This window comes from Capra hircus, chromosome 11 (assembly GCF_001704415.2).
Source record: "Capra hircus breed San Clemente chromosome 11, ASM170441v1, whole genome shotgun sequence".
Lineage (NCBI taxonomy): Eukaryota > Metazoa > Chordata > Mammalia > Artiodactyla > Bovidae > Capra > Capra hircus.
In genome coordinates, this window is record NC_030818.1 from 98,582,913 (window position 1) to 98,598,013 (window position 15,101).

At 49.9% G+C, this 15,101-nt stretch overlaps 1 protein-coding gene across 10 annotated transcripts in view; it reads left to right on the forward strand.

The window, feature by feature from the left end:
- ODF2 (outer dense fiber of sperm tails 2) overlaps positions 1–13,694 on the forward strand; it is a 29,822-nt gene extending 16,128 nt beyond the window's left edge. For 5 of the 10 annotated variants that reach the window (XM_018055881.1, XM_018055882.1, XM_018055887.1 and 2 more), the window contains 12 exons: positions 289–360; positions 494–610; positions 1,233–1,418; positions 1,935–2,044; positions 3,711–3,846; positions 6,138–6,248; positions 6,406–6,510; positions 7,445–7,603; positions 8,943–9,043; positions 10,693–10,855; positions 11,279–11,404; positions 11,807–13,694. In XM_018055881.1, the coding sequence (XP_017911370.1) occupies positions 289–360; positions 494–610; positions 1,233–1,418; positions 1,935–2,044; positions 3,711–3,846; positions 6,138–6,248; positions 6,406–6,510; positions 7,445–7,603; positions 8,943–9,043; positions 10,693–10,855; positions 11,279–11,404; positions 11,807–11,995 (1,575 nt within the window). In that variant the 3' untranslated portion in view covers positions 11,996–13,694. Of the gene's footprint in view, positions 1–288; positions 361–493; positions 611–1,232; positions 1,419–1,934; positions 2,045–3,710; positions 3,847–6,137; positions 6,249–6,405; positions 6,511–7,444; positions 7,787–8,807; positions 9,044–10,692; positions 10,856–11,278; positions 11,405–11,806 lie in introns of those variants that run through there. The other 5 variants (XM_018055885.1, XM_018055884.1, XM_018055888.1 and 2 more) reach the window with 5 other exon arrangements.

The window sequence follows — 15,101 nt, forward strand, 5'->3', positions numbered from 1 at the left end:
GTATTTGGCTTTTTAATCTGTGTTAACAGTGGTTATCTCTGGATGGGAGATTGTGGGCATTCCTTAGTGTTTTTTGTGTGTGTCAGTGTTTCCCACAGTTAACATTATTTTAAATTGTTATAAAAAAATTGTGATACAGATGTTAGGTGCTTCCTGCTCAGATCTCTGTGACAGGGGCCAGTGTCTTTGGGACTTGAGCCCAGTGGCCAGGCACACAGGAGTTTTGTCCTCCCTGGGCCGAGCCTCTTCTCCCTTCCCAGGGAGCTCACGACAGTCTGTTCTCCCCAGCGCCTGCTATTACTGCTGCAAGACAAAGACAAGGAGGTGGAAGAGCTCCTCCAGGAAATACAATGTGAGAAGGTACCATCCCCGACGGTCGCTCCTCCGTATGGGGTGGGAGAGTGCATTCTCCCAGGTCGTGGGTAGAGTGCGCTCTAGAATCGCAGAGCTGGGTTCAAATCCTGGCTCTGTCACTTTCTCCGTCTCTCCAAAGGCTCAAGCAAAGACAGCATCTGAGCTTTCCAAGTCCATGGAGACCATGCGGGGGCATTTGCAAGCACAGCTTCGGTGCAAAGAGGCGGAGAACAGTCGCCTATGTATGCAGATCAAGGTACCTGCTTGGCCCTGCCGCTGAGAAAGGGAGAGGGCGGGGCCTGGCAGTCCAGGGGCCTTGGCCTGGCCAAGGCGCTCACGTTTGGGATTTGCTCCCAAAGGTTTAGGGGGCACTGCTGCCAAAGCACTTTGAGCAAGTGGCAAGGAATTCTCTGGGCCAGGGGCAAGAGCAGGGGTTTGGGTATTCTTCCCAGCAGGGACCAGTTGGGTGCCATGCTCCTGAGCCAGTCACTTAATCTCTTAAGCCTCCAGTTCTCCTAACTACCCATGGGGTGGGGTGGGGGTGGGGTGCTGACATCTTTGAGCCAGGGACCCTCTAAGGTCACACCTCTGCTGAGTAACTGAGGACTATCTCTGACTACTGTACTGGGAGTTCAAGGAAGGATGCCAGAAGAGTTCTGTCTTAACACTAAGACCCAGTGGGTTCCGTAATGGGAGAGGTGCTGTGGGGAGCTGGGCAGGGCCCTCACATCTCTGGGCTGCATTGCCTCCCACACAGTTGACCTGATTTCTCTCTCCCTCATTCCTCCTTTTCGCTGCACCCCCGCCCCGCCTCACCCTCCCCCGGACTTCTCATCTCTCTCCTCTTCCTGTCCTCCACCGTTGTCCCTGTCTCCCAGAACCTGGAGCGCAGCGGGAACCAGCACAAGGCGGAAGTGGAGGCCATCATGGAGCAGCTGAAGGAACTGAAGCAGAAGGGAGAACGAGACAAAGAGTCCTTGAAGAAAGCCATCCGAGCCCAAAAAGAGAGAGCCGAGAAGAGCGAGGAGTATGCTGAGCAGCTGCACGTGCAACTTGCTGACAAGGTAGCGGCCTCCCTGAGGAGGGCAGGCCAACGAGGAAGGGACGGAGGGGTGGGGCGGTGGATAGATGAGGAGCGGATGGGCAGGTGGAGGTGAAAAGCTCAAGAAAGGTGGCTGAGCGGGCAAATGGAGAAACAGATGGCAGTGGAGAGGGTGAATGAGCTGGGAGGACGGGTGGCTGGCTGGAGGAAGAGGCAGTCAGGGAGTAAACAGCTAAAAGGGTGGTGATGGGGGAGGGTGGCTGGCTGGAGACAAGTGGAGGGTTGTGGGACGTTCTAACCGCATCAGTATCACGGGTGGGAACGATGGTTACGGATTTGCAGTCAGGGTGCGTGTGATGCTGGAAACGGAAAAGTAGCATCTGGCTCCTGCTTTAGTCTCAGTGCTTCTAGAAAGGAATTGCAGGAGTGGGGTTTACGTTATCAGGGTGAGGGGTATGGCCTGGGACGACCCTTGGCTCCCTTGGCCTCAGTACTGACACCTGACCGATGGACCCTGTCTACTGTCCCCTATTCCCAGGATCTTTATGTCGCTGAAGCTTTATCCACTCTGGAGTCATGGAGGAGCCGCTATAACCAAGTTGTAAAAGACAAAGGAGACCTTGAGCTGGAAATTATTGTCCTGAACGAGTATGTCTGTGTGAGGAGAGGGCATGGGGCCGATTGGAGGAGGGGGTGAACCAATGCCTGGTGCCAGGCATCCCGAGGCAGCTCGCGTGAGCTACACGGGTGCCGTCTGTCCCCTCTGGTCCAGGCCTGCACTGGACTGGCCCGGAGGTAGGCCCTGGTTCCAGCTCTGCCCCAGGGTCCTACTCCCTGCTGGGCGCTATGGAGGGGCCTTCTCTGCTCAAACCTGGGCCAGAGCGGGGCCCTAACCTGCACAGCAGGGAAACAGGCCCAGCCACAGTGGTGTCCCCCTTCCAGTTCTTGGGGGGCAGCGCAGCTGGTTTCTGCCTTTGCCCTGTCTTCTCTCAGCTTCTCTTTGTCTGCCAGTCAGTAGGTCAGAGCTTCGGCCTGGGAGTAGGGGGCAAAAGTGGCCTCAAGTTGAAGGTGACTGATGCACCTTCCTCGTGACTGGTGACTATCAACAGTGACCATTCTCCGGCTCAGCCGAATTCATGTGTCCATTCATTTGTTTATTGAGCAGCTACTATGTACCAGGCTGTGTATTGGCCTTTACGGTTACAGCAGTTAAGAAACAAATGCATTGCCTTCCCCAGGGCGTTAACCCTGTACTGCAGGAGGAGACAGGGCTACAGAGACCTGGACTCCCTGGGCTAAGGGGTCACAGGGGAGCTAAGTTGGTCTCTAGGTCAGGAATGTTTTGCCTGAGGAATACCTTTGGTTGTTTTCAACTCAATTTGGCAAACATATCCTGGGAAACTTGCTAAATGCCGGGCCTTATGCAGGGCCCTACCTTTGGGATTTTCCCTCTAGTGGGAGAAAATGGATAGTTAAGGCAGAAGGATCTGAGGTACAGATGAAAGGGATCATGGAAGACATGTCCTGAGGTGGGATGTCTGAACTGGGTTTTTCAAGTTGAGCGGGCATTTGCTGGTGAAGCAATAGAATGCATTTGCCTGGGCCTCGTTAGTACTTGCAAAACATTTGCTGAATGGCAAACTATAATTTCTCAATGCTCAGAGCACATGCTGTGCAAAGGTGCGGTGGTGGGTCTCTAGTCAAGAGCCCTTAGGCTCCTCCGAGGCCTCAGTCTCTGTTCTTGGATTAGAGCCCCTGCTGAGGGCCTGAGGGTGGGGGAAGGGGGACTAGGGCAAGGGGAGGGGGGGACCCGTGTGCCTTTTTACTGCTCTGTGGCACCTGCCCTCACCTAGGGGAGACGGAACCCCAGTGTGATGTGTGTGTGAGGGAGATGGATGCCTGGGGGTACCCCTGACCTCTGAGCCTGGAAGTTCTGTCCTGACTTCAGTTCCTGATGGGCTAAGAGATCAGGAACTGCTGTGGGGAGCTGGGAAGGGACCGCATCCGTGGCCCTCGTCTTCAGACAGTGTCTTAGCCTTGGGGGACGATTAGAACAGAGAAGGCTTCTGGGAGGCGGGAGGGAAGGGAGGTAGACCTTAAAGGCTGTTATATGAAAGCAGGCTACCTAGGAACACCACGGGCACCAATGCGGGGGCAGCTGCTCTTCGCAGTGGAGACTGGGAGCAGCCCGGGTGCCAAGGAGAGGGACATGGGTGACCTAGGAAGGAATCCCAGGCCCCACTCCACACACAGACGCAGGCTGCTCGTAGCCCCTGGGGTTGACTGTGTCTGCTTTCGCTTTGTGACCTTCCAGCCGGGTGACAGATCTCGTAAACCAACAACAGACCTTGGAGGAGAAGATGCGGGAAGATCGGGACAGCCTGGTGGAGAGACTGCACCGGCAGACCGCCGAGTATTCCGCATTCAAGCTAGAGAACGAGAGGCTAAAGGTGGGTCGTGAGGGCTGGGCCTGGGACATTCGGGTAGAGAGCAGACGGCTGGGCACTCCTGGTTGGGCCCAGAAATGACTGCCAGGGCCTCCCAAGAGCCTGGAGGCAGCAGTGGGCTAAGAAAGCTTCCTCTGGAGTCGGGGAGACCCGATTCAAGTCCTGACCAAACCTTGCAGAGTTGCAGGACCCGAACAGGATGTCTGCCATGCTGTTGCTGCAGTTTCCTTAGGGGAGGAAGTGCGGTCCTGTGTCGGGGATGAGGCGGGTGAAGTGTCCCACATGACATTCAGCCCATGCCTGTGAGGTAGATCTGACCTTGAAGTTAACACTGATGCTCCTGGCACACTGCTGGACCATCCACATGCATTCACTCTCACTGTAACCTCCCAATAATGTGATAATTACTCCACTTTGTAGAGTAAGGAGACCGCTTAGAGCGAGTTTTAGTTTCTTGCCAAGATTCTGCCCTTGGAAGTATTGGGAGTTCAGATTTGAACTTCAGTCTGACTCTGGGGCTGTAACTAGCTTTTAACCATTCGCTCAGCTCCCTCCAGCAACCCAGTGGTGAGAGGCAGCGAACAGAGTTTGACATTGCAGAGCCAGGTTTGATCTTGCTTTTTAACTGATCTGGGCAATAGTGTCTTTTTTTTTTTTCACTGATTTTTGTTAAGATAGATAGATTTAAGGAAGTACTATGCAGAAAGGTACACAAAACAGACCTACTTTGTCCACCAGTCACCCTGATGGAACCTTAAAGCCAGCCACCCCGGTGACCTCACCTAGTTACAAACACCCTCTGCTAACGGAACGGTTTTCCTGACTTCTGTCACTGCAGATGAGTTGGCCTGGTTTTGAACTCTGAGCCTGGCCCTTGTGGCTTTTCCTCGGTGTTCTGTCTGTGGAAGTTATCCGCGTCGCGTGTGGTGGTCCATCTCCCTCTGTCCTGCGCATTGTGGCATTGTAGGAATTATACCATGACACGTTTATCCATTCTGCTGCGACGGTTGTCCGGGCGGTACGGCTTCCTGTACCTTGGTGTAGAAATGCTCGGTCAGTAGGTGGTACACTGACCTTTGGCACGTGTCAGCAAACAGTGGAGCAGTTGCACAGGTTTCCGCTCTTACCAGGGGGGTGCGAGGAATCTGCTCCGTGTCTCCTCAGCAACACTTGGTACTGTACATCTTTTTCATTTTAGAAAGGTGGGAGAGCCCTCGTGTGCCATTTGTTGCAGTGCAATTGTTGGATAAATGACAGACAACCCCATGTCTAACAGTTAACTGGGGTATTATTTGAAGGGACAGTATGTCTGTGTGGTGAAATACAGTGTAGCTCTTCAAAATGTTTGTAGGAGTATATTTTCCTAGACATGAATTACAGAGGTAATCATAATTACAAAGGTGAAATATGCTTATATGAAAGTTGAAAACATCACAGAAATGTGATAGCAGAACCGAAGGTCTCTCAACTGTATATGTACATTTATTCCAGTTTTTCTACCGTGATATTAACCTGCATATTCAAACATATGCACACTCATTCTTCCATCTGTTATTCTGCAGCTTGATTTTCCCACTCAACCACGTTTCATGGATATCTCTTTTTTCTTTTGCTTTCTTTCTTTTAAATGGGTGCTTATTATTTTATTGAGATACCATGACTATTTTGTCCCATCTGCTAAGGTGAGCATTGGGTTATAGAACATTTATTGATGAGAGAAGTAGTTCTCAACATACTTGTTAATTAACAAGTTTGTTGCAAAGCACTGGATATAATAGAATCCCATGCTTATTGGAAAAAATAAAATATCTACACAGCCATCAATATATAGCCATATACTAAGGAATCATGATTTGTTTTTCTGGGTTTTATCTCCATTTTCTTTAATGATACTGTGTTGCCTTTTTTCTCATTTTTTTCCTTGTTTTGGTCATGCCACGAGGCATTTGGGATCTTAGTTTCCTAAAAATGGATCAAATCCTGGCTCCCAGGAGTGAACGTGCTGAATCCCAACCATGGGACTGCCAAGGAACTCCCAATAATGCATTGCTTTTGTGATAAGAACAGAAAAACATGGGAATCTCTTATTTTCATCTGTCTTCACTTGAGTTGGTCATATCGGGAGCCCCGCCCTGGTGCCTCTCTGAGGAAACCTGCTGGCAGGGGCGAGTAGGTGGGGCTTCCCTTTGCCAGCCCCTCTGAGTAGGAGCCAGGGCTTGGTTTGGCCACCTGCTCCGGGACCTTTCCTGCTGGTTACCCACGAGCCGATTAACCTTAACCTTGTTCCCTTCTAGGCTAGCTTCGCCCCGATGGAGGACAAGCTCAACCAGGCGCACATCGAGGTCCAGCAGCTGAAGGCATCGGTTAAGAACTACGAGGGAATGATTGACAACTATAAGAGTCAGGTAGGCTGTCCGGTGCCATCAGCCCTGCCAGGGCAGCAGCACCTCCTGCTATGGAGGGAGGCTCACCCCGAGGCCTCCCCCACAAAAGGTGTTTGTTCTTTTTTTTTACCAAAACTTGGCTCTACCCAAGATAGCCCAATGCTCTGTTGGTCCCCAGGTGATGAAGACCAGACTGGAGGCTGATGAAGTGGCTGCCCAGCTGGAACGCTGTGACAAAGAGAACAAGATCCTTAAAGATGAGATGAACAAAGAGATTGAAGCGGTATTGCTCCCCGTGCTCGCCTTCTTCCCCTCCCCAGTCCCAGGCCTGCAGTCTGTCCCTCCTCTCTGTCCTTGATGCTCTCTGATGTGCTTCTCATCTCTTCTTTCTCTCTCCTGCTTCCTCGTTATTCCTCTTTCTCATCCTGGTTTTCCTTAAAAAGTTTCCCCTGCTTGGAACATTCAGGTGGATTCAGATCCATAGATCTGTCAAGCCTTAGGTGTGCCTGTTGCATGCATTCTGTGTGAAGTTTTTATTTTGTGCCAACGAAAAAATTGCCTCCTGTCCCCTTCCCCTCAAAAGAGCATTATTCTTCTAGAGACAGCTTGGCTGTCTGGAAGCAAAGGGATCATCTTAATAGTGACCTTGGAGACAGACTGAGTCCAGGCTCAGCCAGTACCTGGCTGCTTATCCTTGGACACATCACCGCTCCTCTGCAGTCCTCAGGCTCCTCCTTAATACAAGGATGGGTGAAGACCAGATAGGTGATAGCTTTCCCTGTGACCCAGAGCATCGTGACTGCCTTCCTAGGAGCTTTGGGGTTACACTAGACTTGAATCCTGGCTCTGCCAGTTCCTAACTGAGTGACCTTGGGCAAATGATCCTTTGATCCTCAGAGTCCTTAGGTGGGGCCAGCAGCACCTGTGTAAGTTGTATGAATTCAGGGAGAAACGCCTGGGCCCTGGAGTTTGTTACATGGTTGCCATTATTCTTCAATGAGTGAAAGAGCTGCAGTCACCAAGTGGCCAAATGCGTCCCCCCAGAGAACAGCTAAGATGTTTTTAGTGGCCTACCGGGAGGCTGCACTTCTGCCCGTGGGCCTTGTAGGACCCTTTCCGGGGGCCTGAGGGCGGCCTTCCCACCCTCCTAAGGATTCTGTCTGGCTGCTGCAGCCACCAGGCCCTTCCCAACCGTGGGCTCCTCTCTCCCACTCCAGGCGCGGAGGCAGTTCCAGTCCCAGCTGGCTGACCTGCAGCAGCTGCCCGATATTCTAAAGATCACAGAGGCTAAGCTGGCTGAGTGCCAGGACCAGCTGCAGGGCTATGAGCGGAAGAATATTGACCTCACAGCCATCATATCAGACCTGCGCAGCCGGGTAAGGGACTGGCAGAAAGGGTCCCACGAACTGGCCCGAGCAGGGGCCCGCTTACCAAGATGAGCTGCACGTATGCCGCGCCGCCCCCCCCCAAGGGAGGACCACTTCCTTTTTCTTGGCTGCCGCTTTCTGAAAGGAGTGAGCTATCATCAGTGCTGTGAAATAAAAGTCTGGTGTGCCAAATGCCTTGTGTTTGCACAAAGTGATTGTAGTTATAGGAGCTGCCGGGCCCTCCTGCTCTCGCCGCTCCCCGAGTGCTCCAAGTCTCCGCCGGCCTCTGCCCTTCAATGCTCTGCTGCTGTCCTCAAGCCTCATGCCACCAGCGGACACCAAGCCATAGGTTTTCTTTGTCTCCATCTTTCTCTTGCTTTAGCTGCCTTTCCCTAGTCTGAATAGACCCCTTGCCTGAGCTTCTGTCCTGACAGAGGACTGCTTTTCTCCCAGAGGCAATCTGCCTTTGGGTGCCTGGAACCAAGCCGGCAAGGTCTAAGAAATGGTACGCTTCTCATCTGCACTGTGACCTTGGGTGAGACCCTGCCCCTCTCTACACCTGCGTCCTTGCAGTAACAGTGGAAGTAGCTGCCATTTTTTGAGCACGTGCTCTGTGTTCCAGCATTCTCTCATTTAATTCTCCCAGGAACTTTGCGAATGGTCTTATTTTCCCTGTTTCACAAAAAGCAGCCGAGGGCAGAGAGGGGGAGAAGTCATTTCCTGAGGTCACAGGTCACACTCTCCTGAATTAATAATGCTTGTCAACAGGGACTGAAAGCCAGCCGGCTCTGTCTGGTTTCCAAGCCCATGTTCTCAGTACTTTAAATCACCTGCCTACTCTTGAACCTGAGTATTCTTAGGGCCTTTCAGGCCTGAATGTCTGAGTCTTCTGGATGACTTCTCAAACCTGCCAGTCTGAAGGACTTGATAGATTTCCTGTGGCCTTGCTTGCACTGGTCCCCAGTTAAGGAGAATGACATCAGCAGTCCCACCAACGTCCTTGGTAAAGCTCGGTAGTGGGTTGCATGGACCAGTTAGGCCTGCTGTCTGCTTCTGCCTTCTTATGTCTGCCCAGATCCTACTGACTGGCCTCTCCTGAACTAGAATGTGTCACCGTGGCTATTCAGGATCGAAGCTGGCTTCTCTCAGCGTGGGAGAGCCTTCGGTCTCAGGGGTCGGGCCTAACCTGTCCCCACTCTCCTCTCTCCTCCAGGTTGTGCGTTGAGACTTGGATGCCAGCTGAGGGCAGCGTGCCTCTCTCCTGGGTGTGGATGACAGGTCACAGGGATAAGGGAGGGCTATACCTGGAGGTTCTTTCGTAAACCAGTCTATGTTCCTGTCATTTTAGATCGAACACCAGGGGGACAAGCTGGAGATGGCGAGAGAGAAACATCAGGCTTCCCAGAAGGAAAATAAACAGCTGAGTCTGAAGGTGGATGAACTGGAGAGGTTAGAGGCACTTGGTCCGATCTCTGTCCTCTTCCTAGGACCTGAGACTTTTTAGCCACTTAGCTGCTTTGGGCTCAGTGTGCAGAAATGTTTGAGGGACTCGAGGCCCTGGAAGGTACTAGGCAGACCTCAGAGGAAAAGCTGTTTGCACTGCAGTGGTAAGCATTGTGGGAGAGAGGAAGGTGGTCTCTGGCCAGGGGGTATGCTCCATGACACTGTGATCGAGATCAGACCACCCAGTGGTGGTCTAGTGGTTAAGACTCCGCGCTTCCACTGCAGGGAACCTGGGTTTGATCCCTGCTCAGGGAACTAAGATCCTGCATGCTGCATAGTGTGGCCAAAAAGTAAAAAGAAAAATTAAAAAAAGGATGAGACCACCCATAGGCACCACCTGTCAGAAAGGCATGCTTCATCCAAGCAAACCAGCAGGGCCAGGTGCTGAGGTGGGAGACACTCCCCCGCATTCTTCTCTTTATTCCTGGTCACCCTTCCCAAGACCTTTCTGATCTATTCCCTGTTACTTATGGACTATTGGAGGCAGTCAGGAAAAGAGTTCACGTTTTGGAATCAGAATCTCTGGCCGTTGATCACAACTTGGCCACTTTACCTGCACTGTGATCCTGAGCAAATCATTTCATCCTTTTGAACCTCATCACCCTGTTTACTCATCTTGAGAAAGGGACCAAGGTAGGGAGAAGTCCAGTTCTTGGAGTTGTTGTGTATCTTCCATGAGATAATCCTCAAAGGGCTTAGCATGTTACCTGGTGTACAAAATCACACTGTATAGGATAGTATATATGAGTTGGTATTATCCCCATTTTAAATACAAGGAAACTGAGCTTGGGGAGAGGTTAGGTGACTTGCCCAAGAGCACATAGGTGGTGACTTGCAAAGTTGTGACTTAGACTGTCTTCCTCCAGAGCTTTTAGTGTCCATAACATGAGGGCTGGAGCCCTCGTTTCAGTGATGAAAGACTTGGGGAATCCCAGGAGGCTGCAGTTGGCCCAGGTGGCTCACACAGCCTGCCAGCAGGGACTTTAAGCAAGTGGTCTCCCCTGGGTTCCACCTTTACTCTGCTGGCCTCAAAGATGCAGCTGGAAAGTTGCAGGACTTACAGAACTCCTGAGGTTGGAAGGTGTTCTGGAAGTGCAGCGGGGACCATGTATGCACATGAGATGGTCACTGCTGCCCCATGGCTGGGTCACAAATGATGTTGAGTGGTCCAGCTGAAGTCCCTTTGCTGAGGGTGGCAGCAATGAAGAAGTTGGGGGTGGGGTGTGGGTTTTGGTGACAGACGTACCAGCTGTGGTGACCTTGAGCCAATGACTTCACCTCTCTGGCGCAGTTGCTTTATTTGTAAAGTGGAGATCAGAATGGAACCCACATTCCTGAGCTGCAAGCTGCCGTATTACATGTGATGATATATGTACGTGGCACAGCCCACTGTCAGTCTGTGCTCGCTTCTCCCACTCTCCATACAGCTCCTTGCTATCATGATGATCAGCAAGATTTCTTTGATTTATTCCTGTTATTCCCTGGAGATTCTTGGTGTGATGTGAACCCCGGTCCAGTGTGGCTGGCAGCCCCCGGCCGTGTGGAACAGGACATGTGGTGGTACCAGCAGACTCTGACTGAATGCTTTCACCTAGGAAACTGGAGGCGACCAGTGCCCAGAATATCGAGTTCCTACAGGTGATTGCCAAGAGGGAGGAGGCAATCCATCAGTCCCAGCTGCGACTGGAGGAGAAAACACGGGAATGTGGGACCCTGGCGAGGCAGTTGGAGAGCGCCATTGAAGACACCAGGAGGCAGGTCAGTCTCACATGTGTTGTTAAGCAGCTCTGTGTCTTTGGGCACATTGCTTAACTTCTCTGAGCCTATCTCCGCATCTGAAAAGTGGGCAAATCGTAGTAGTACCTGCCCCCATGGATTCATCATGAAGATCAAATGAGCAGTGATTGTAAAGGACTTGGCACTGGACTCAACAGCTGTTTCTGTCATTGCTGCCAGAGTAGGCCTCAGACAGGTGTTCCACATCTGAGGTGGTAACTCATGGAGCGTTGGCAAAGGGCAGGTGAAGCAGGCTTGCAGAAGTTGTCTCCGTAGCTAGCTCCCGCCCTGAGGCTCCAGAGAATTCTCCACAGTGAGACCGGTCAGTGGGAGCAGCCCAGCCTCTTCTTTACCAGGTGTCCCCGTGTCGGGTAAGCCAGCCCCACCTCTGTGCTTTCTGGGCAGGTGGAACAAACCAAGGAGCATGCAGCCTCCAAGGAGCGAGCAGCCCAGAACAAAATCCTGGACCTTGAGACCCAGCTGAGCAGGACCAAGACCGAGCTCAGCCAGCTGCGGCGGAGCCGGGATGATGTGAGTCTGTCTGGGGGTGGGGTGGTGGTAGCAGACAAGAAGGGCATGGGTTGAGGTTGAGCCTCCTGGGGCCCACAGGGCACTGTGTTCTGTTCTTTTTATGAATATGACATGGTTTTATTTCTTCTCATCACTTTCCCATCCCTTCAGGATATTCCAGGCCCCTCCCCTTGTTTATTACCAGCTTTGTTAAGACGGCATTTACCGTAAAACTCTCTCATTCAGATTGTACAATTCAGTGGTTTTGAGTACATTCTGAGTTGTGCAGTTATCACCACAATCCAGGTTAAGAATATTTTCAGAAAGAAAGCGACCCATTAGCAGCCCTCATGCCCTGGCCTCTGGGGTTGGTCTGTTCTGGGCGTTCCACACACGTGGCCCCCTGCCCGTTCCTTCTCTCAGGCTGATCGCCGCTACCAGAGCCGCCTACAGGACCTGAAAGACCGCCTGGAGCAGTCGGAGAGCACCAACCGCAGCATGCAGAACTACGTGCAGTTCCTCAAGTCGTCCTACGCCAACGTGTTTGGAGACGGCCCCTACGCCCCCTACCTGACTAGCTCTCCCATCCGCTCCCGGTCTCCTCCCACCTAAGCCACTGCTGGGCTAGGAGCTCAGATGGATGCCGTGGCAATGGAGGTGTCGCCAAGCCATACCTGGAAAGCCTGTTGGTTTTCCTCTCTTCCTGAGATGACGTATGTTCAGGATCTTGTCTTAGCCTCTAACTCCAGAAAAGTGCCTCGAGCAGCAGGGGATGGAGCAGAACCCAGTTAGTTCTCTCCTCTCCGATAGCATCACCTGATGGAAAGTTCTAATTACCCCAACAGGCCTTAAAGCTACTACTGTTAGGGTCAGGTTTTAACTCACTGTGATTGGCTCATTGGTTTCTCAGGAGAATATTTGGCCTGGACTTTCCCTCCAGACATTTTCCAGCCCTCTTCTTTTTTATGACTCTCTCGGGTTTTCCCTGACCCCAGCCAGCAGGAGCTGCTAGGCAGAGGGCCTCGCTGCACCTCGCGTTCTCGTGCTGCTTTCCTCATTGCATGGGTACGGTGTCCTCTCCAAGGTGCTCCCCTCCCACTTGTGGCCAAGTTTCCTCAAGGCCACTTGCCCTCATGCACTTCCCTACAGACACTCGAGGGTTTGTGTTTTACAAGTTCGCCTTGTAAAAGTACAAGCCCAGTCTCACTGATTTTTTTATTGGCTAGGTTTGTGTCTGTGGAATGCATTTATTCTTGAAATGTGTGTGTTTTACAAAAAGCTTTTATAATCAATATTTAAGGTTCCATGGGATGGTCTCCTTTACCCACACGATCCCTCTTCTAAAAAAGATTCAATAAGACACTGCACAAGAGCCAGTAAACGTTTTTTCAGGACATGGCGCATGGAACATTAGGCTCTTTGATTTTGACTGGGTCGGCGCTTTCTCCTCCGCGTGCTTTCGCTTTGCGATCCTGTGAAAGGGCCGGAGGAGATACATGGCAAGGTGCTGCTCAGTGTGTGAGGGCAGACGGCTTTAGCTGTTAGGAGGAAGATGGGCTGTGTCTGTCTTGCTATTTTTTACATGTTAATTGCTTTCTGAAAGATGATGGGCTATTTTTGTCCTCCTCACATGTTCCTCTATTTAAAAGAACAACGTATTCTTCAGAGTGAAGAGAACACACTTGGTGTTCTGTGGTGAATCCTAACCTTTTCATTCTAGATGGTATTGTCCTCTGGGTGATCCAGTCTGGTTCCCTCTCAGCCACTCTAACCCAGGTCCGAACTTCTGGAGAATTCCCGTGTCCCCAAAAGCAGTGGTACCACACAGACATCTGGATTGCACTCCCAGAACCGCACCCCCCCCCCCCAGTTTTAGAGACATTTGTAGTTTACAGCTTTCAATGATTTGTTTTTGTTAGTTTTGTTCTTAAATTTTATCTTAGCTTTTAATTTTGCCATGGAAGGTCCCTGAAATTACTACTACCAGCTACCATTGCCACAAAACCAAGCCTATTTTCACATCTTTAACATAGACTTGAACTTTCATACAATGTATGAAAGATCTTCCTAAGAAAAGACAGTTGACAAACTTACACCAATGTGCATACATTTCTGTATAACTCATCATTATTATCATCAAGCTAATAATAACCCCTTCAGTGTAGGATTCTGCTATCTGCAATGATGCTGTGGGAACTCTCTTTGGTTTCGTGGCTGGGATTCTCCTTAAAATGTTTGGTTTTTCTTTGTAAAATATTGTATTACAAAAAAGAGATTTTGTGAAAATGAAAAATGTTTATATTGCTTCAAACTCGAGAGTTTTCCTTTCTGCCTCAAACTGAGACCCCATGAAATGGGCAAAAGGGTCAAAAGTTAGTGTCCTAGTTAAAGCTGGCCTCAGGCAATGATGAGCTTTTCATGTATTGAGATAGATTTAATTCATTCTTTTAAAGTGTATAATTCAGGAGAAGAAAATGGCAACCCACTCCAGTATTCTTGCCTGGAAATCCCACGGACAGAGGAGTCTGGAGGACGACAGTCCAAGGAATCACAAAAGAGTCGGCCATGACTTAGCAACTAAAGAGTAGCAATTGTTATAACAACCCTGGAAGAGCGACAGCATGATGGACACTTCCAGCAAAGGTCTCGTTATCAGTGAATACAGTGAAGACATCGGCAGCTGTATTTGTCTTTTGAGCCCAGATCATTGGAAGAGAGCAATCAGTTCCACCTGCTGGGATCTAACTCAGAATAAAAACATGGTTAAGAATAAAAGAAAATGCTCCCATTTCCATACTGAGATGTCTGAAATAATTACTTCAAAATACTATTTAACATGTTATCATCTTGTTTAGCGGCAATGTATATGCTTTCAGAAAGCTTGTAAATATATTTTTGACTTTGTGCTCGTAAAAAAAATTGAGATGTAACACGATTTGTTCTCATATATTGATTAATACCAGTCATGACATCAATACAAAATTATTATAAAATACATATTAAGTAGAAAAAAAAATAAAGTGTATAATTCAGTAGTTTTTAATATATTCAAAGTTGTGTGACCCCCATCTTTGTCTAATTCTCCAACATTTTCATCACACCCAAATGGAACTTCTCCTGAGAAGCCTGTATGCACAGCAAGATGTAACAGAACTGGACATGGAACAACAGACTCGTTCAAAATTGGGAAAGAGGTACATCTAGGCTGTATATTGTCACTCTGCTTATTTAACTTCTACACAGAGTATATCATGCTAAATGCCAGGCTGGATAGTTCACAAGCTGGAATCAAGATAGCCAGGAGAAATATCAACAATCTCAGATATGCAGATGACACCACCCTCATGGCAGAAATTGAAGAGGAACTAAAGAGTCTCGATGAAGGTGTAAGAGGAGAGTAAAAAAGCTGTCTTAGAATTCAACATTGAAAAAACTAAGATCACGGCATCCAGTCCTATCAGTTGATGGCAAATAGATGGGGAAAATGTTCAAACAGTGACAGGTTTTATTTTCTTGGGCTCCATAATCACTGAGGACTGTGACTGCAGCCATGAAATTAAAAAATGCTTGCTCATTGGAAGAAAAGCTATGACCAACCTAGACAGTGTATTAAAAAGCAGAGACATCACTTTGCTGACAAAGGTCCATCTAATCAAAACTATGGTTTTTCCAGTAGTCATGTATGGATGTGAGAGTTGGACTATAAAGAAAGCTGAGC